Source organism: Ochlerotatus camptorhynchus, unplaced genomic scaffold (genome assembly GCF_037179485.1).
Source record: "Ochlerotatus camptorhynchus isolate MF236.1 unplaced genomic scaffold, CSIRO-AGI_Acam_v1.1 ptg000196l, whole genome shotgun sequence".
Classification (NCBI taxonomy): domain Eukaryota; kingdom Metazoa; phylum Arthropoda; class Insecta; order Diptera; family Culicidae; genus Ochlerotatus; species Ochlerotatus camptorhynchus.
Window position 1 is genome coordinate 5,633,233 of NW_027040686.1, and position 21,400 is coordinate 5,654,632.

General features: G+C 42.5%; 2 protein-coding genes across 4 annotated transcripts in view; one reads left to right on the forward strand and one right to left on the reverse strand.

Moving 5' to 3' along the window:
- Positions 1-3,090: 3,090 nt before the first annotated feature.
- LOC135702720 (alpha-protein kinase 1-like) overlaps positions 3,091-21,400 on the reverse strand; it is a 365,060-nt gene continuing 346,750 nt past the window's right edge. For all 3 annotated transcript variants that reach the window (XM_065223767.1, XM_065223766.1, XM_065223768.1), the window contains one exon: positions 3,091-4,690. In XM_065223767.1, coding sequence (XP_065079839.1) covers positions 4,193-4,690 — 498 coding nt within the window. In that variant the 3' untranslated portion in view covers positions 3,091-4,192. The remainder of the gene's footprint in view (positions 4,691-21,400) is intronic.
- LOC135702741 (uncharacterized) lies at positions 8,129-16,752 on the forward strand. Its single transcript, XM_065223795.1, has 4 exons — positions 8,129-8,381; positions 8,452-8,543; positions 16,300-16,414; positions 16,569-16,752. The coding sequence occupies exons 1-4, from the start codon at positions 8,237-8,239 to the stop codon at positions 16,697-16,699; spliced, it is 483 nt and encodes a 160-aa protein (XP_065079867.1). The 5' UTR covers positions 8,129-8,236; the 3' UTR covers positions 16,700-16,752.

Sequence of the window (21,400 nt, forward strand, 5' to 3'; positions counted from 1 at the left end):
CTATGTTCGTGCACATACCGAAGGAGCATCGTAAGAAGCTGGACGCAAAGGCGTGGAAGGGGACCTTCGTGGGGTACACGCACAATGGCTACCGTGTGTGGGATCCCAGAACGAAGAAGATAGTTCACGCGCGCGACGTGGATTGTATCGAAGGCGGTATGATCGAGTCGGACGGAAGAAAACCGAGTGCCAGTGGCTTCGTCAAGATTCCGGGGATCCGTTCTGATCCGAAAGACAGTGATGACGAGGAGGAGATCGAAGATCCGGTGTCTGACGATTCTGATTCGGATGACGAGTCATCTGACGATTCGGATGACGAGTTCGGAAGCTTCGAGGAAGAAGAAGATGCGAGTGAACCAGCGGCTGAACCGGTGGCGGGGGCACAGGCCCAAGCGCCAACTGGTGGCAATACGGAAGGAAGACCGCAACGACACCGAACTGCTCCGGCGTGGCACGACGACTTTGAGGTCGAATACGCTGGGTACGCCCTCAACGCAATGAACTACGTGGAGAACCTGCCAACGACTGTTGCTGAGGCTAGGAAGCGGGACGATTGGAGTAAGTGGGAAGCTGCCATGAGAGACGAAATGGACTCCCTGTCGAAGAATAAGACCTGGCACTTGGAGAAGTTGCCGCCGGGACGCTCGGCTGTGACAAACAAGTGGGTGTTCCGGATTAAGCGTGGACTGAACGGTGAACCCGATCGCTATAAAGCTCGGCTTGTGGCGAGGGGTTTCAGCCAAAAATTCGGATTCGACTACACGGAAACTTACTCGCCCGTCGCCAAGCTCGACACACTGCGGACGGTGCTTGCTCTGGCGAACCACAAGAACATGGTAGTCCACCAGATGGACGTGGCTACGGCTTTCCTGAATGGGAAGCTCAACGAGGAGATATATATGGTGCAGCCTGAGGGTTTCGAACGTGGTGACGGTCTGGTGTGTCGGCTGGACAAGTCGCTGTACGGCCTTAAGCAAGCCTCGAAAGCATGGAACGACCGGTTCCATGGCTTCATAGTGGAACGGCTGGGGTTTACCAGGAGTGCGAACGACCAGTGTTTGTACTTGAAGCAGATCGGCAAGGAGACGGTGATTCTTGTGATTTACGTTGACGATGTGGTCCTTGCTGGACCGACTCTGCGAGCTGTTGAAGCCGTGAAGCGCTGTCTAGCATCGGAGTTCCAGATGACCGACGGCGGTGAGATCCGCTGTTTCCTCGGAATGTGCATCGATCGCGACGTTGAAGGAAAAGTTCTGAAGATCAGTCAGAGGCGTTTTCTTTAAGATCTGCTCCGTAGGTTTGGCATGGACGAATGCAAGCCTGTCTCCACTCCACTAGAAGTGCGACTCAAGTTGGAGAAGGGGACCGAAGAAAAGCGAACGACGCAACCGTACAGGGAGCTAGTGGGTTGCCTTACCTACGCGTCGTTGACAACTAGACCTGATCTGGCGGCAGCTATCAACTACTTTAGCCAGTACCAGAGCTGCCCAAATGATGCCCATTGGGTACACCTGAAGCGGATACTTCGGTACATCAAGGGCACTCTTGACTTGTGTCTAGTGTACAAAGCAGATGAAGCGGCAGCGGTTCTCGAAGTGTATTCAGATGCGGATTGGGCGAATGATACATCGGATCGCAGATCAATCAGCGGCTGTCTCTTCAAGGTGCTAGGGTGCACTATTGGATGGATCACTCGGAAGCAGAAGACGGTGTCGCTTTCGTCCACCGAAGCGGAGCTGAATGCTCTGTGTAACGCGGCATGTCATCAGATGTGGCTGATTCGTCTTTTGAAGGATCTCGGTTTGGACTCGGATGAACCAACTACCTTTTTCGAGGACAATCAGTCTACTATAAGAATTTCGGAGAGTTCGAAGGATTTCGGGCGCTTAAAGCACGTGGACGTGAAGCTTCAGTTCCTGAAGGACCTTGTGCGAGAAGGGCGGATTCGTCTTGAATATCTCCGCTCTGAGGACCAAACAGCGGACATTATGACGAAGGGTCTGCCAGTTGGTGCTTTCCGGCGTCATCGTATCGGCATCGGCTTGATCGGTAGCAATGGTTGAAGGAGGGTGTTAAGTGTACAACACTGCTACCTACTGCCCCCCCCCCTTTTATTGGCACCACTGTGCAGTGAGCTCCATCTGAGCTGTCAAACCAATTTCATTCAATCCAACCTGTAAACCTAAAAGCAATAAACACGTTTCTTTTTCTGTGAGTTTTTCTAAACCGTTTCTCGTGTTATTTTCTCCTGTGGCCATTCCATAACTCTGTTAGTACGGTGTAGAGATTACATGCCTTACCGCCGAGAAAGCCGTGCAGATTTTGGAACCGGTGTATAACGGCAACGTTCGAACTGTCTTCGGTCTCCCTCTACCCCGGCTGACGCTACATGCGTTGAAGCCGGTATCCTACCTTTTCGGCTCGTTTTCACCGCAGTGCTGCCTTTCTCGCTAAAACGTTGGGAAACAACAGGCTCGTTCTCCTCGACGAGGCGAACTGACTCCTCCGCACGGCCGCCGACGTAGATCTCTCTCCAGAGACCAGGGTCCACTGGCACGGAGACAAAAGTTGGCAATCGCACAAGATTAAAATTGACAGCCGAATCAAGGACCACTTCAGGGCAGGAGACAACTCGCAGGCTTTACGCCGGACAATTGTCGAAACTATCGGGGCGCACTACCAAGGTTATGAAGTTAGGTACACCGACGGCTCTCTCTCCAGGAGCGGAGTGGGAATGGAGGTCTCCGGAGATGGTGTGCTTGTGAGCAAATCGCTCCCGACCCAATGCTCGGTGTTCTCAGTTGAGGCAGTGGCCATTCCCCACGCGGTTAAGCTACCGGCCAACCGGCCGATATTAGTCGTAACTGACTCACACAGCGTGATATTGGCCCAAACAACAGAAAAACCGAAGCATCCGTGGATCCAAGGAACGGTAAAGCACGCGCCGTCCAACACAGTATTCATGTGGGTACCCGGTCACTGCGGGATCCAAGGGAACCTAATAGCCGACCACCTCGCCGGCTCAGGCCACACCGGACCCAGGTCCACCGGCAATGTACCGCTCCAAGATGTCAAAATGGTAATCCTCAAAATTATATGTTTTCAAATTTGACATCTCTGCTGAATACTATTACTATGTTACACGAAATTTTAGAGATTGACTGTCCATTAGAAAAATGTTACATCCATTCACTTCAATAAATTAGATCACGGCAGAGCCAATTACCCCAGCAGCGCGGCCAGCGGTGTGATTGCTGACCTACTTAATATCTCCACTCTTCTGCTAAATCAAATTAGCTTAAACTAATGGCCGCAGGTACTCGTGACGAGGTACGAGATTGATTAGATTCGGAAAGTTCATAAATATTTCCACCGTTTGGTAATGCTCGCTTCGCCCAGATCTGTATCTAGGTACGTATATCGAAGGTACCCACATGGGACATATGCGTACCTTTATACAAAAAGTGATTGTACTCCTAACGATACAAACACCGGATTCGGATACACATCGAGTTAAAATTAATTACTTTACCACACCGTTTCAGGATTTACCTACATTACACTACACCGGCAGGGACAAACTTCCAGATGCCGGATTTTCCGCTCCGGTAGTTTCATGATTGGCTGGTGTTGGTCGGTGACACAAAATATAAATCGAACGTTTCGACACGGGATGGCGTACAATGAACGATAACATATGGGAATCTTATTATGGCTTGGATGGATTGACCCTTCCGGAAACCAGCATCTGTTTGAACCGTTTGAAAATAGACTGAAAGTTACGAATGTTTTTTTTTGGGTAGGAATTGAAAAGTGCTTTTTAAAACTTGAATCTCATCGACCGACATACATAAAACCACTGAAACACAATCAACGAATCGAAGTGATCGAACATCGAATCAGAATCCTTACAAACTAAACCACACACACGCTGCTGTCTCTCCTTCCTTGACTTTAATTTGTTCATTCATTTTCCTAATCTCCTACGAATACAGAACAAAAACCGAATGTTCCATCTACTATAATATCTGCTGCAGTGCGCGTGCGAATAAAAATACATATTCTACAAGGCTTGCTAAAACCTAAATCCGGGAATATTTTGACTCGGAAAACGTTAACAAACGAAATCGCATCCTTCCGGGTTAAAAAACGTGTTAAATTACAAATACAATTTTCACTACTGTTCTAGATATCACGAAAGTTCCTGCGAATACTGCGTCTCCAGCGTCGTGGGTGGTCGCCGGGTGCCACCGGAAGCGGCCGCGGCAGCAGCTGCCGCCCGGGCCGCCGCCACGGCGTTGGCCGCTGCCGCTGTGTTCGTCCGGAGCGGGGCCATCGGGGGCGGGCCCGGACTGCCGTAGCCGGTGGAGTACAGCTGCGAGCAGGAGTCCTTGATCAGTTCCTGCGTTTCACGGATTTGGCGTTGAACTTGCGGTGCTAGACGTTGAACCGATATTGCTGGTGGGAAACGGGGTGCGTCCGAGGGTGGGGTTTGCTGTTGTTGGAGCGAGGGGCTGGAGGATAGCAGATTCCCGCTGCCACCGACCGCTACGACCGATGAGAGGGAGGACGAAGGACCACCTCCGGCTGTCGAGAGGGAGGATGAGACGGACGATATGCTAGAGGAGGATTGCTGTTGCTGCTGCTGCTGCTGCTGTTGTTGTTGCGATTGCAGTTGGCTGGAGGAGAGCTGGAATAAAAGAGAGAGGTTGGAATCTGTCGTTAGGTATAGTATTATTCACATACAAGACATACATGCTTAGATTTTTTTGCCGAAATGGGCACCACCGAGCAGCTTGGCATTTTATTTTGGTGGATCTCAGTGAAAAACTTGCTGAGAATCAGCAAAATTAATGTTTGAGCTGAGATCTCTTCAAAATTCCCGGTTGAGATCCAGCAAAATAAAATGCCGAGCAGCTCGGTGTTGTCCATCCCGGCAAATAAAAAAAAAATCTAAGTGTGTATAATTTATTCCGAAGTTATCTAGACACAAAAAGTAGGGTAGAGAACTACTTCGACCTAATTGCCCATTTTGGGCCTATCGAGCAGAAAACATCAAATAAATCCATGATTCCAGAGTTAACAAGTCAATTATGCGTTTGGTACGATAGTTTAGTTAATAAGCTACGGAACGAAGTCAATGAGAACGCGTGATATGAATGTTTGTACCGTAAAACGAAGTAACATGTTTTTTAAATTATATTCTAAATAATTTTTACAGCAATGATTGTTTTTCCAATTTTATATTTTTAAAACAAGTACTGAGGATCCAAGAGTCAATTCGTAAGTAATATGTTTAACGGAAAATAAAGCATTTGAACTATTTTTTTAGTTTTGCGAACGAACTTCAGTTTTTTGATTTGGGGCTGCTTCCAGTTTGATTACATGAGCATTTTGTGTGGTCGTTGGTTCTGAATATGGACAAACAGGCAGATGAATTCTATTCCTACTCTTTATTGTAATAAGCTTGGTGGCCCTGAAAAGAGCCGTTTTGTTGCCAAAGTTGGTGATGATTTAACCTCCGAAACCAAACAGAGTGCGCCTCTGTCACTTCAAAACGTAGATGACATCCATGGCCGCTTACGCTTGGCATGTTTAGTGTAGGTGACAGCATCACGGATCTCATTTTTCAGGAACACCTTCAGCACACCTCGTAAATCAGACCGGATATACGTCAGACACCGCCACGGCGAGCCAGACGACGGATGGTGGTTATCTCAAAGAATTTGCGTTTGGTTCTGAATATGGCGATGAGTGTGCAAAATATTACGCAATTCCATTATCCCTATTCGCACGCACCCGAGGATCAGAGGCGAATGCCACTTCGACTTGTAGTAGCAGCATATGCATGTAGGTAAATGGTGGATTTGTTAGTTAATTCGACGCTTTTGGACAATGCTGGACATTTACCAGTTTTTCAATAGTTTCTTGTTGAAAATAAACATTTGGAATCATTGTTATCGATGCGTAGCCATATTTCTGATCGATTGGTGATAAAATTATTGAAATTGGACCAGGGGCAGCTGAGTTATTAACGTTGAAAATCTTTCTTAATTTGTTACATGTTCCATTTTCGGTTTTCACAAAGTGTATCCCCATATAGAAATCAAAGACGTAGTTCTACGTAAAAAAAAATACATTTCCCAAGACACAAAGTCACTAAAATTACTCGTTTTGGAGATTTGTTCCATTAGATTGCATTCCTGGACCAATGTGCAGTGTACTGAGTAGTGTGCGGAGTGTAATTTGGTTGCTTCTATCATAATTTGAGGAGCTTTACATCCCTACTGGGGCGTTTATAATTTGTAAAGTTTCAAATTTCCAAAAGTTTTCATATTTTCTTGACTTGATTTTTTTTTTAAATTCTTATGCTTAACAAATCACGATTAAGTAAAATTTCAAAATTTCGCGAATTCCGAAGTTCTTTAATCTAGATCATGGAAAAATGAAATATTCTGATTCTACAATTTCATACTAAGGAAAGTATTGAAGATCCCGAGAAAACTTTTTTTTTATTGATGTTGGACATATCAAAAATGGCAAGAATGTAGATCAAGATAACACGAGTACAGTGTTGAGATTCTTAATCTTAAAAAAAAAAATGAAAAAAAAAGTTTATTGTGAGACTTTGAAATATATTATACAAGGAGAATTTGCAAAACTTCTGAGGTCTTGGGAAATCGAATTTAACAAGCTTGGATTTCGTTTAAAAAAATACAATCAACTTACACATGTGCAGTATCTCGGACTGTTACAATTTTCAAAATTTTGGAGACTTGCTTACTAACGTATAATAGAAGCACCACGGAGCACTAGTAGATTTTTTCAGAGCATTGAGCACGATTTAAAAATCCCTGACTTAAGCAGTAATCATCCTTCCTACTTTGAACTTCCAAAACACAACAAGAAATCACATCCTTCGGCACCGGAAAAAAGGTCTCGTCTCATTTGTCCGAAACAAATCAAACCACAACAGCTCAGCACAATAAGAGCCCGATTACAACAATAATCACTTTATACAAATCTCTTGCAAGGCATTAACTTTTCAAGCACTCGACTTCCCCATCCATTATGCTCTCATGACGACGACCGACCTATATATGTACACAAACGTAGGCAGCTGTTCCGAATGCTTTGCCATGTCCTTCCGCCTAAGCGTCCGTGTTCCTATTCCGAAAATGCCATTGTTATCCCTTCAGAAAGCACGAAATTGCTCTGATGAACTCATTCATAAACATGTACACATGCCCTCCTGTTCCTGGCTTCCATCATCCTCAGACATTCCCGATTCGAAAGGTATCTAATTGTGGCAATTTATCGGTCCTGCATCTGCAGGCCCTCTCTTCTTATCCTGCTCATCCAGGACCCAGCTATTTAGATGATCACAGGTACAGTGTTGTCTGAGGTGGTGTGAATGATAACGAGACCTTTTTTTTCAGAAAACCGGGGTACAAAGCAGACGCAAGAAATATTCCATTGCGTTTCCAATTCGTTATTTATGTAGTGATAAATTATGCTAAGAAGTCCTTTGCCATTGCATGGCACGAACGAATGGAAAGCCTTCGTTCTTTCTTATAGTCTAAGTGTTAGCACTTGGGTAGAAAGGATCGAAGTTATATGGTTATGCACGAGCCAAAAGTCTAGACTTTTGAACAACAAGGATTCAAGCCAAACACGGCACAACCGAAAGTTTGAAGGCGGAGCAGCATCATCTTCAGTGGTCAAGCAATTGTTCAATGAAAAATTTGGGAAAAGCACTCTAAATTATGCAAATTCCCCTCTCAAAACGAATTTTCTGTGCACCGTTTATGTTTCCTTCCAGACATCATTCTGCCATCATCGCCACAAACACCAGCTGCAATTTCAGGATTTTCCCTTTGAACTACTGCTGCCTTTATGTTATTTTTTCCCTCTCTCTCTCTCCCTCTCCCGATTGTTATTGCAGTCATCGTACACTTCCTTATTTTCTTCCCGAAAATTTCGCTTTCTAATGCTGCCGTTGTTGTTGTTATTATTGATATGTTTGTGTTCCAGTGAAAGGCTATATCGGAGAAAGATCCTTGCAACAGCCTCCTGCTTGCTTGAATTCGAAAACTGCACAATCGCGCGCTACCGAAGCAGACCGTTTCTCGTTAGTCTTGCTCAATCTCTTTAAACGAGCAAACGTGAAATTTTAGTCCTTTGGGTTCGTTTTCTCGGTTACATTTTGGTGGAATTTAAAGTCTCTGGTCGGGTGATGGGTTGCTTTTCGGATATCAAATTTCATGGTTATTTCATCGGGATGCTGGCCGGGCTGCTGGAAGTGGCATCGTTAGGTCTGTCGCTGTACTTTTACTTCGGAGGCGGTGATAATGATGGTGGAAATGGCTTGCCGATGGATGGTAAGGATGATTTGAAATGATCATCGATGGAGTTTTATGTTGATTCTATGATTTCTGTTCTGCATTGTAGTGCGAGATTTGGTCAGTACTTCGTACGTGGATTTCATCGGTGATGGCCTTATACTAGTAGCTGTTGCCCTGATGATGTACGGGATTTATAAGGTTAGTTAAAACAATTGTTTTGATATAAAATGATGGACATGTGTTTCGATATTCTGTCGCTCAAGGCATGTTTGTCCAATAGCGCAAATCAGCTAGCCGATAAAAATGCGTTTTAAGTTTATTTTGTACCATTGCTTCTTCTGTGATTGGACAACTAGTTTGGGTGCTTTTTCAAACTTTCTCAGAACAAAGTTGCTATATTATGCAAATATAGGCTTTCTTTAGGTGACTCATTGAAGCGTCCAACAATGACCGTCATGATGGCTGATATTCCCTATCACTTCAAGATTTCTAGGGCATAAATCTTGGACGGTCGTGACTTCACTCATGAAATTGATACTCCTTGTGTACTGCACTGCAGCAAACGTGAAGTTCCAGTTTCTTTGTTATAAGTTTCGTGAGAGCTGATATTTGTGCTCTTGAAATGTTTATGTGGTACTGAGATTGATCAGAAATGAGGTTTCCTCAGCTATTCAGCTTCAAAAAGAATGTACACACAAAAACGGAGTGCACAATTTTGCACCAATGTTATGCAACATTTCGTAGTTTGTTGATCGGGATGATCTCGATTAGGCATAAATCCCTCCAGTAAGTTCTCGGTACATCTTTTATCTACCGATTGAGCATAAAAATACTAAATATTGCTGTTTTTTTTTAAAGATTTCGTTCGCGTTTTGTAGACGCACATGTATAATTTGTCATAAGAACACGGGGCGTTTCTGTGGTGGGAAAAAAGTGACTTCCATATCTATCACAGATTACAAATTCGACAGTGTGCAATACTTATGCAAAATTTGACTTTTTTGCTCCATAGTGCTTAAATGGTTTCAAATCGGGTCCTGATTAGCCTCCCAAAGTTACAACTCATTTGGTAAGAAACAGGCTTCGCACAAGCCATTTGAAGTTTACACGTAAATTACTATGGGAAATCTCAACTTTTTGTTCATTGCCTTCTAGTCTTTTTCCATATTGAGCTGTGAAACAGTTCTATAGCCATTCTTATAGAAAATTTTCTCAGCTACAACTTTGCTTAAGATTGTTTCTATATAAAACGAGACAGGAAAAAGTTATTGATTATTTAAGAGATTGGTAAACTTATGACATGATCAAGCAGCTGCTCTGTAGGCAACACTGTATTTTGCAGTGTGACATAGTAGCCATGATTTTTGTGTCCTATTCAACGCCCCAGAAACACCAATGTTGGCTGCTGAGCAGTTGATTGAGCATGATCATAAGACATCAGCGCATTGAACCAACTTTCGATCCTTGCATTTAATCAAAAAGTGGTCTTGAGCAAAGTTGTAGCTGGGAAAATTTCCTACAAGAACAATTGAAAGCTTTTGAAGCAGACCCTTATGGTGAATTATTAGATAGACATGAACAAAAATCTTGGTTTTACCACACTAATTCCCATACAAACTTCAAATGGTTTGTGCCATCTCAGTCTCTCACCAAATGCGTTCAAATTTTGAGAGGTTAGTCAGGATCTGATTTGGAATCGTTTAAGTATTGTGGAGCGAAAATTTCAAATTTTGCATCACTCTAGGGAGCATACACAAGGACGTAACCGTGATCGATTTTCTCGCTTGGATTAACATTTCTCGGTGCGTTTGCTGTTGCTTTTGATAACCGATTCACCGTGTAGCAGTACTACAGTTAACAAATTTCAGATAATATTCATGCTGAACATTGCATTAGGTCCTAAGTAGCATTGATCGATTCTCTTCCGTTAATAACTTGAGCACATAACCGTTTCTTGTATTTGTCGTATTAGATGCTAGATAAAAACTTCTTTCATCGATATGTGTGTTGAAAATACCTTGGCCGAGTGGCTTCAAAGAGAAAGTCGACGAAGAGAATCTTGTCAATGTTACTTAGGACCTAATGCAATATTCAGTTTGAATTGTTTCGCATAGCTGTAGCAATGTAAAGAGATAATCGAAAAAGAGAATCGACCATTACAAGTAGGCCCTTTTGAACGCTCACTGCCGAATTTCAGTACCTAGCACTGAAAAAAAACTCGACGGTACCTTTATTTATGCTAAGAAAATAGCATTGTAAGTCCCTCCTACTTAGAAAATTATGCTATCGAACGGCTTACTATGCCTCGCCCCCATCAGCAAAAAATCTGGGATTTTATAATCCGTTCTATGGCATAATTTTCCAAGTAGGATGGACTTCCATAGCTAATTTAAAAGCATAAATAGAGGTACCGTATGATAATTTTGCTTGGTACAGGAGTCTGTAATCTGTGTAAGGAAATCTTTTTTTTTCTCCACAGAAACACCCCGTTTTATAATGCAAAATAATGGATGTGCGTTCATTAAACGCACGAAATCTTAAAAATAAACCATATTTAGTATTTTTTTATTCAATCAATAGATTAAAGATGTACCGAGAAATGAATGAAGGGATTTCAAGCTAAAATGATATGATTGCGAGCTATTGACGATCAATATCGAAATTTCGCCTAAATTTCCAACCCGTTTTGTGTGGTGTGCTGATGATTTTCACTGTTGCCCAATGATTAGGGAACTTTCATAAATAACGTAGTAGTTGAGGGAGGAGAGGGGTTTCAGAAGTTGGGACCGGCCATGTATTAGGTGTATTGCAAAACACGCTCCGAGGGGGTTAATTCTAATGTCTGAATTCCAGCCAGGAGGTGGATCTCATAATTTCTAGTCCGCGGGGGACTGTTTAGGACCATCCTAAGGATTTTGTTCTGGATCCTTTCGAGTTTAAGGTGATGGCATTTTACGTAACTCTCCCAGATTGGCATACCGTACTCGATTACAGGAAAGATGATTTGTTTGTAGACAGCAAGCTTATTTTTAAGAGACAGGGTTGACTTCCTGTTGATAAGTACGGATCTTCCAGCTGTTGAAATATTCAGACAGGACGTCCAGGCCTCTCTGAAGTTTGGCAGTCAGAGCTCCGATGACCCTACCCTTGTAGACGATGGATGTGTCATCTGCGAACAGAGACAACGATCCACCATCAGGGAGAGCCGGCATATCGGAGGTGAACAGGTTGGATAAGATGGGGCCAAGGATGCTTCCTTGTGGAACCCCGGCACCGATGTTGAAAGCATCCGATGTGATGCCATTCAGAGAGACTCGGAACGTTCTGTCTAATAGATAGTTGTTTATTATCTTCATTAGGAAGATTGGAAGACCGTACTGCTGCAAGTTGAACACCAGGCCATCATGCCAGACATTGTCGAACGCTTTTTCCGAAAACCAAACTGTTCCTCGAGTAACAAGTTGTTTTCATCGGCAGATGTCAGGAGCCGGTGGTACACTGCTCTTTCGAACAGTTTTGATAACCCTGAGAGAAGGCTGATTGGTCGATAACTTGAAGGAGAGGACGGATCCTTCCCAGGTTTCCGTTGTCTAATGAGATCTTTGGTAGGGCTGTCAAGGTTCAGAGTGTTGCTCACCTGTCTGGATACTGGCACGTGTTGTTCCCTGGCCCGGGAAATCGCCTCCTCGATGGTTTGTAGACACCGGTCAACATCTTCGGACGTCCCCGGTTGGACATCGTAGTCGATAGTTGTGTCGACGCAGTGTTGATATTGCGCCCAGTTGACTCGATGGTAGTTGCGCCGGGAAGCTTCGAATCGGTTAACCGAGGATCCAACTTCGGCCACCACCGGATAGTGGTCCGAGCTCAGCTCCTGGAATGCCACAGGTTGCGAGATGTTGTGTCCCATGTTGCTTACGAAGATGTCGATGGTCGCATGGGCCCCAGACCAACTCAAGCGGGTGGGAGAGTCCGGGGCTAAGATGGTATAGTGGCCCTCTTGCAGGTCTTCATTGAGGATGATGCCGTTTCTATTGCTCCGACCGTTGCCCCAAGATTGGTGTTTTGCGTTCAGATCGCCAACGATGATAAAGTTCCCGCTCCTCCGGGTGAGTTTGATGATGTCTTTCCGGAGAGCCACTGACGACCCGTCCCTGATGTTGGTTTGCTTGGGGCAGTAGGCCGCGATGATGGTGATGGTGAACGGAGAATCGTCGACAGATTCACCTGAGACAGCACCAGCGTATGATAAACCAGGGGTGGTGGATGAACCTGGAATTGGCTGGGCCGCAGCAACAGAGAGACGATGCTGAACTGTCCGACTGTTGGGAACCATTTGGATTCTCGCAGGATTGGTTTGTTGGTTGTTGAGCGGAAGCGGGGCTAGGTTCGGAACATGTCGACGGGGCTGGAGAGCTGGGTACTGGACTTCCGTGAGTACATGAGGCAAACGATGATTACGGAGGCGACCGAGCTGGTTGTTGATTGTGGCCTTCCGACGGATATTAATGAACTCCACTCGCTTGGGACATCCGCGATTGGAGGCTTGGTGGTTTCCACCGCAGTTGACACGCGTTGGCTCGATGTCATCGACTTGCTCACAGGACGCAGTTGAGTGAGTTCCAGCACACTTGCCGCAGTTTGTCTTCATGTGGCAATTTTTTGGTGCCATTGCCATATGAGAGGCAGTTCATACACTGCGTTACATCACGATGTTGGGGTTTGTAATGCTCCCAACTGATGATGACCTGAAACAGGTCCCGGATTTTGGATCTCAGAGCCGCAAGACTGGTGGATCCCTTCGTGAAATGCACCAGGAACAACTGATCACGGAAGCTGGTGTTTTGGTTGGGACGCCGGTTCATCGGGTACACTGCTTCAGGCTTGAGCCCGAACCGCTCCAGCTCGGATTTTACCGCAGTCGCCTCGAACGACGGTAATCCACGCAAAACCACCTTCAGTGGCTTGCTCGATGGCAGATCATGCGTGAAGAAGTCAACGTTGTTGTTCTTCAGGAAACTTCCTATTTGTTTGTACTCCTCCAGGCTGGAGCACATTATTTTGGTACCGATGCTGCAAAGCTTGAAGCGAGGCAGCAGCTTGTGTTTTGCCAGTTCGGCACCGAGCTTGGCAACATCCTTCACCGGCGTGAAAAGCAGGAGAATCCGCTCTCGTCTTGCAATGGGAACGGCGTCACCATCGCCATTTTCTTCCGGGAGTACTGGATACTGGTTGGCTTGTTTTCCGGCGTCATCCTGCGACGCGCTGCGCTTGATTAGCACCTTCTTTGAAGGGCCCGCTGCCGGCTCATTGACACGTTTACGCACCATTTTTTTCGTGTTTGCAAGTTCAATTAAATTTGCCAGAAAGCGACACTTCCACGGCGCAACGCGACAGCACAAAACGAAACGAAACAAAATCGAATCGAGAACTCCAGCAAAAATACGGACTGAACAGCTCGACAGTCGAGCAAAGAATGAGTTGAGGCACATTAGCAGCGCTGTTTTATAACTTTTCAGATTCAAGCAGCACGATGTACAACCAAATGGTACTCGATTATCACGTCTGGGTTTGAGGAGAAGGTTTATTTCATGAAAACAGTGATAAAATTATCACTTTTTATCTGTACATTTTTGAAACAGTTTTTTATATGAAAAAATGAAAAAGCATTTTTTGTAACAGTTTACGAGAATTATTTCCTATCGATGGATGTATTTGGATTTTAATTTCATCTATAAATGACAAACTTATATGCGTTAAAAAACTTACACCTTTTCGTGACGGTCGCAATTTTAGATTTACCCCCAGTACCTTCCCGTAAGACGTAGTCTACGTCAAAAGCTATCGCCTTAAAGATAGTCGTTGTTGAAAGGTTCTTATGGTCAAGTTGATGTCAAACAATTCAAAAACGTCGTTAAAAGCACTACACATAAATCTAATGGGGTCTTGTTGTCCATATTGAACTTTTCGCGATCCAAGATGAAGGAAATCCCGCTGGCAAAGTCTCCTCTCTGGTGCGTACAAATTAATTTCGATCAGGATATTCGGGGCATCAATTTCTCCTTTCAGCATTTTCGCCACAAAAACCGCTTGAGCGATGGAGTGTCGTCGTTCTAGCATAGGGTTACCATATCAAAAACATGAAAAGGAGGACATTTCATTTGAGGTTTGGAGAATAAGGAGGACAATGATTCATTTTCTTAACATTAAAGGAGGACAATGAGTTTTTATCAAACGTTTTATTTAATAATATGTGCGCTATTTCAAAATTCATGATTTGCAAAGGTTCAATTGAGATTTTTAATATTTTGCAGTCGTAACCAGTTCAATTCATTTTCTCGTTATACTTCTGAAAAATGCATAAAACTAGCCTTGATAATTCATTTTTGATACTTGGAATCTTGCCTTAAAACCATTTCAACATGTACAAAAATCAGGATACATGTCATCGCTGATTGACACCAACATGAAACATTAAAGCAACCTGTTAATTTTGACAATGATTCAGCATAGGACTCTAAGGCCACTGCCATAGTGGGAGCGAAGAGGCGCGCTTAGCGTTCTATTCAAAAGAATTCCTATGATTGATATTAAATATTCCTTACATTCGATTTCGCGCTTCGCGTGCCTCTTCGCTCTCAGTATGGCAGCGGCCTAAACAAATCAAGCGTATCAAATCGACGTATCTGCTTTTGTAAAAAATCTCTTCAATCGACGATTTGTCTTAATTGCTAACTCACCCACGCAAACAAACACCATCATCAAATAGGGAATCTTTCCTAGATACGTCGATTTGAATAGTTTTGCTTGAAATACCTAAAATTCCATAGAACCAGAACGTCAAAATCGAACACATGTTGGAATCAATCTGTGTGTGGCTGTGGCTGTGTTCCATTTGGTGAATTTAAACTTAAATTTGACAGATAGATAATTTTCTAATAAACCTGCAATTGTACCAGACACACTACATACGATCAACAACAGGAAGAATTCATTTTCGAAACTTCAAATTTAAGTAAGAATTCAGAAAAAGGGACCACAGCCTAAGGAATCAAATAAGCTCTGCAAACAACGCTCTTTGAAAACAATTTAATGAATATGTTACTGGAAAAATACAAGGATCTAAAAGGAGGACATTTTCGGGCAAAAAGAGGGTGTATACAAATTATTGAAAAAGGAGGACATGTCCTCCTTTAGGATACCATATGGTAACCCTATTCTAGCATCTCTAGTCCGAGAAGATGGCAACGTTCCTCATAGGGTGGTAAGTTGGAAGGATCATACCATGGGAGAGTGTATTCGTAGTGCGTATTGAACGAAATTGTTCTGCACTGATTCGATCCTAGCCATCCCATTTTCATGATACGGGCAACCACACTTGACTCCAAAATTGATCGTACCAGCGAGCAATTCAGGGATCGTAGGCAAAGTGGATCCTGGAACTCTGCAGAAATTTTGAATATGAATCTAAGCTGCCTATTCGCTTTAGAGATTACATCGCTATAGTGCATTCGACATATAAGAGCGGTATCTAGCATTACACCCAAGTCTCGTATTTGAGTTATTCGTTGTAGAGGCTGTTCTGCGATAGAGTAGTCAAAAACAAACGGTTTGATCTTTCGATGGAACGAAATGATACTGTATTTCGAAATGCTAACCGCCATGAAATTACGAGAACACCACATTTCAAAGCAGTTTCTATGTAGCTCAAAACAATCTAGTAGATTCCTAATTATCATGTAGATCTTGACATAGTCCGCGTAAAACATTCGGCTTCCAGGTGGCAGCATAAGTTCGATTTCATTGATGAATAGTACGCATAGTAGTAAATCAATAAGTAACTCATTAAGTAAGCCAAATGTGATTAGGCCAAAGTGCGCCGAAGGGTCATTATAATATCACTATTTTCTTAAATTCTGCACCGCAAACCCTAACCACCTGTTTCTCTTCTTAGGAAAATCGATACTGCCTGATCCCATTCATCATCATCATCAGCTTCGATTGGGTATCGTATTTCGTGCACAACCTTGACCGATCCCTGCCCAGTCACGTGTGGCTTCTGACATCAGGTAACGAAGCCAATCCTTATCACCCAAAAGTTCATTCAGTTACACCATTTCGCATAAATAGATTTGCTCCTGCCTCTGGTGGATTCTCATTAATCAAATAGAAAGTTGTAATCGTATTTTAAACTCTGCTTCCCTACTTCTTCTTCTTCGACAGCATTTTTCATCTACATCTTCGTCGCCTTGCTCGGATTGTTCGTGCTGTTCGGGATGAAAATCGAACCACCCAAAAGCGAGCGGAAATTTGTCAAGTTTGATGCAGGCGTCAAAGATGATGCCATTGTGTGATATGGCTGGGTTTGAATTGGCGGCGACATTTACGGTGTAAATATGTGTACAATGTGTTTTTTTTTCTATGAACAATAAAATTACAAGGGAATGTTGTTTACTTGTAAATCTTATCTTTGTTGTTGTAATTTTCCATTGATGACAAGCGATGTCAGCTTTCCGATAGTGTTGTGAGTTTACGTAGGCCAGCTTCGGTTCGCCCAAAAAGCGCATTACACTGAAAAATTGGACAAATCACATCAGGCATAACATTTGATAACGGCACAAAAGCATTTGTAAACAAACATTCTAAGGCCCTTTACACGCGAACATCAACATCATCGGATAGGGGCAACTATCACCTTTCCGAAAGTGGTATTGGTTTACGTGGGCGAACTTTGATTCACGTGTAAAGGGCCTTAGAATGTTTGTTTACAAATGCTTTTGTGCCGTTATCAAATGTTATGCTTGACATTTTGATTAAAAAGTAATCATTTTAATATTAACCCAGTTTAATCATGCTGACTTTCTAAAAACTGATCAAACTTGATTGAATTTTAGTCTTCTCTGGGTAAAATTTAATCATGTCCATGGTTATTTCCATGAAAGTGTTAGATATGATTAACAATGTCAAACTTGTTCATAACCTCGTTCGCGTTTGTTTGGCGGTGTCGATTCTGCTGTGCGAGTGCATGATGTTTTTCGCGGTGATTCCGGATGTTAATGGAGGATATTTTCGGTGTCATCGGTAAAAATACCGCGGAAGTGCTTAAAGGTAAGATAGAATTAAAAAGAAGTCATTTCTCCATAAGAGTGCTCGACAATTCTGTCGACATCCTTCAATCATTCGTTGAGGAAAAAAATCCGGAAGTTGTCAGAATTTCTAAAAACGGCCTTATTTTGAAACAGCGTTTTTTTAATATATACCTGCTGACCCCGTTAAATATACATTTTTTACAATTCTAGGTGGAGTACGTGCTCTATTAAAGCTGTCAATTCACTAGCGTGCACAGAAATCTTGTTAAGGAGGGGCAATTTTTTATGGTGCATTTAATCTGGAGATGGGGAGTACTCCAAAGTGCGTTGAAAATGGTGCTGTCCACCCACCACTATTTCCCTACTGTTTAATTTAGCTAATTTTATTTATTATTTGCTCCGGTGGTGGTTCATCTTCTTCAATGCAAACTGCTTTCAGACAGCCATTGAAAATTGGCAATTTAATCGTATCGACGATGATGAATTGTCCCAAAGTACCGTCAGTCGGGGTGACAAAAAATGATGCATGAACATTCAACATGTTTTAAAGATGATATAAAAGACTAACCCAAAATTATTGCAACGCACATAAACAGCTGTAACTTTTTAACCACGGTAAAAAATGACTTGAAATTTTCAGAGAAGATTCTTAGACGAATGTTTAGTAAGACAACAATAGACCAAGGTTCAATGGCAAACTAATACCCACTTTTCAATTAGGGAATCTAAAAGCTGTCTTTAAGCTTTGTACGGTTGCCAAAAAGTCCATCCTCAGAATTCCTTTTCGAAATTTTTAGAGCTCTATGAGCTCTTTTGAAATTCTTCTCAGAAGTCCTCTGGAATTATTTTTAGAACTTTTCTTGACTTTTACTCAGAACACCTTGGAACTGAAATTCGCTTAGAATTTCAGAAGATTTTCCTTAAAAAATGTTATCGGAATGAGCTAGAAATTATCGGTAAATTATGAAATTTTTTCTTCACAATTCCTTTGGAATTTCCCTTAAAATTAAATTTTCTCGGTATTCTTTTCGGAATAATCTTGGCACTATCTGCTAGATTCACTAGAAACTACACACACAATTTTTTTGGAATACTCCCCAGAAATCCTTTGGAACTGTCTCAGAATTCAATATCCTTGAGGCTCTTCTAGGTTTTTTTAGAACTCTCCTAACAGCTCTTTTGAAATTCTTCTCAGAAGTCCACTGGAATTATATTCAGAACTCTTCATAATTTTTTCTCAGAACACATTGGAACTGAATGAATTTTCTCGGTATTATTTTCGAAATTGTCTTGTAACTATCTGCAAAGGGCACTAAAAATTATCCACAGAATTTTCTTTGAATTCTCCCCAGAAATATTTTGGAACTGTCATAAGAATTCAATATCCTTGAGATTCTTCTCGGAATATTTAAGAACTTTTTTTTTTTCTCAGAACACCTTGGAACTGAAATTCCCCTAAAGTTTCAGAAGAATTTCCTCTGCATTCTCCAGAAAGTCTTCCCCGAATGAGTTTGAAATTATCATCGGAACTCCATTGAAATTTTTCTCAACATCCCTTTGGAATTTCATTCAAAATTTGATTCTCTCGGTTTTCTTTTCGAAATTATCTTGAAACTATCTGCAGGATTCACTTTTCTTTTAGAACTTTCATCTGAATTCAATACCCTTGAGGATCTTCTCGGAAATCAAGTTTAAGTTGTCCGCCCATTGACCAAAACGTTGTAGTTTTTCTACACACTTAGAAATAACATATTTTACACGTGACGCAATCCGTCTTTGACATAAAGAATGAGACGTAAACAAACATGAGTTCGTTGCTCGACGAAAAGTATGTTTGATTGAGGTATATTTCGCGTCTTTTATGACTCAACTTTATGTCAAAATTGACGCTCGTATATGTCACTCTGAATTTACATGATTTTTTCTAAGTGTGTACCATAAATGTTCAATAAAGCTTGTCCCTCCATTCACTAGAACTGTGCAATTTTTAAATCAGGCCTCTTAGTTATAAAAGGAGGGGCAATTGCCCCACCCTGTGCACGCCAGTGACAGAATTATCTCAACAAGGACGAATATTGATTTCGTGATGCCGAGTCTAATGAATGTTCCTCCGTGCATTTATTGCAATGCACTAGCTTTCGCTATTGGGATTTAATTTGTCATCGTAGAAGGAAAGAGCATTGATTGCGGGGACAGCTTTTTTACAGCGTTTGATATGTTGTATAAGACATATAAAACGTATATCAGGCGTATAAATGCAGCCGAATTGCTACCGTCAACCGAATGGTAGAGCTTATACTAGCAGCTCTGAAGAGAGACAGTTAAATCTTCATGACTAAAATAAAAAAAAGAAAATAATGCTCAGAAATAAAAGTTAAGATTGTAAACAGATAATCGCACCGCCAAAATCATACACATTCAAAAGCTTAAAAATAGAATAAATTGATTGATGAGCATTTTAGTAGAATAATCGTATACCTTTTTACGTTGTTTTCTCCTTTGAATTAAAACTACCTAGTAGTAGAATTCAAATGAGAAAACAACGTAAAAATGTATTAAAAATAGATATATAAAGAGAAAACACAGCTATGGTTATGAACAACAAATGAATCAGCATCCGAAGCTTCCTTCGCCGGATAACTTCTAGCAGTTCTCAACGCCATATTTAAGGGTAACACGGACATAATTCGAACGTGGAAGACAGCGAAAATCATACCTGTCCGCAAACCCGGGAAGGACCCAACGCTAGCTTCAAGCTACAGACCAATCAGCCTCCTTTCAGCGCTAAGCAAATTGTTCGAGAAACTTATTCTCAATCGTTTGCCCAATTTTGTAGAGGAAAATAACATTGTCCTACCGGGACAGTTCGGGTTCAGCAAGGGGCACTCCACAAATCATCAGCTAGTACGGGTGATGAATAACATCCGAAGTAACAAGGCTGTATCCAAGTCCACAGCCATGGCATTGTAAGACGTTGAGAAAGCGTTTGACAATGTCTGGCACAATGGGCTTGCATACAAGCTTTGTAACTTCAACTTTCCTTTGCATCTTGTTCAAATCACCCGTAACTACCTTCAGCAAAGGTCGTTTATGGTATCGTTGAATGGCTGCCTTTCAAACACGTTCTCCATCCCAGCAGGAGTTCCACAAGGAAGTCTGTTGGGCCCTTTGCTTTACAGCATCTACACTTCCGACATTCCTCCCCTCGGAGACGGTTGCGTGTTCTTCCTGTTCGCAGATGATACCGCAATAACCGTTAAGGGTAGGATGCCACGCGAAATAACAAACAAGCTCCAACGATGTCTTGACACCTTTGCTGATTATTCCACCACGTGGAAAATCAAAATCAATCCTTCCAAAACACAAACAATTATGTTCCTCCATCGGCAATCACCCAAACTAAAACCGGCTCCCTCTTGTACAGTAATCATGGATGGCACAAGGGTTGAGTGGTCCACGGAAGTAACCTATCTCGGGATGTTGTTTGACGAAAAGCTCCTATTTCGCTCGCATGTGGAGAAAACCGTAATCAAGTGTTCCGCCTTGGTTAGGTGTCTGTATCCGCTGATCTGCCGCAGATCTGCCGCAGATCCCGCCTCTCAAGGGTGAACAAACTGGCTGTCTACAAACAAATCATAGCACCTGCGATCCTCTACGCAGCTCCGGTGTGGGAATCATGTGCACAGACTCACAGGAACAAAATCCAGGTCGCTCAGAATAGAGTGCTGAGGATGGTACTTGATCGTCCTTTCGACACTAGAATAACAAATTTACACGAAGAGGCAGGCATTGCGAAAATAGATTCCAGAATTAACGAAATTAAAACTAAATTTGCACAAAAATGTAATTTATCAGAACATGCTTTGATAAGCAATTTGTATATAGTAGATTAGGTGTATATAGTAGTTGTAGGTTAGTTGTAGTTGTTAATAGTAGTTATAAGTAGTCTCCTTTTTCCAATTCAAA

Bases quoted from the DNA above. Each gene is read 5' to 3' on its own strand.
- LOC135702741 (XM_065223795.1), top strand. From the start codon at position 8,237: ATGGGTTGCTTTTCGGATATCAAATTTCATGGTTATTTCATCGGGATG. The intron at 8,544-16,299 runs GTTAGTTAAAAC...TTCTCTTCTTAG, and splicing joins TGATGTACGGGATTTATAAG to GAAAATCGATACTGCCTGAT. The intron at 16,415-16,568 runs GTAACGAAGCCA...CTTCTTCGACAG, and splicing joins CGTGTGGCTTCTGACATCAG to CATTTTTCATCTACATCTTC.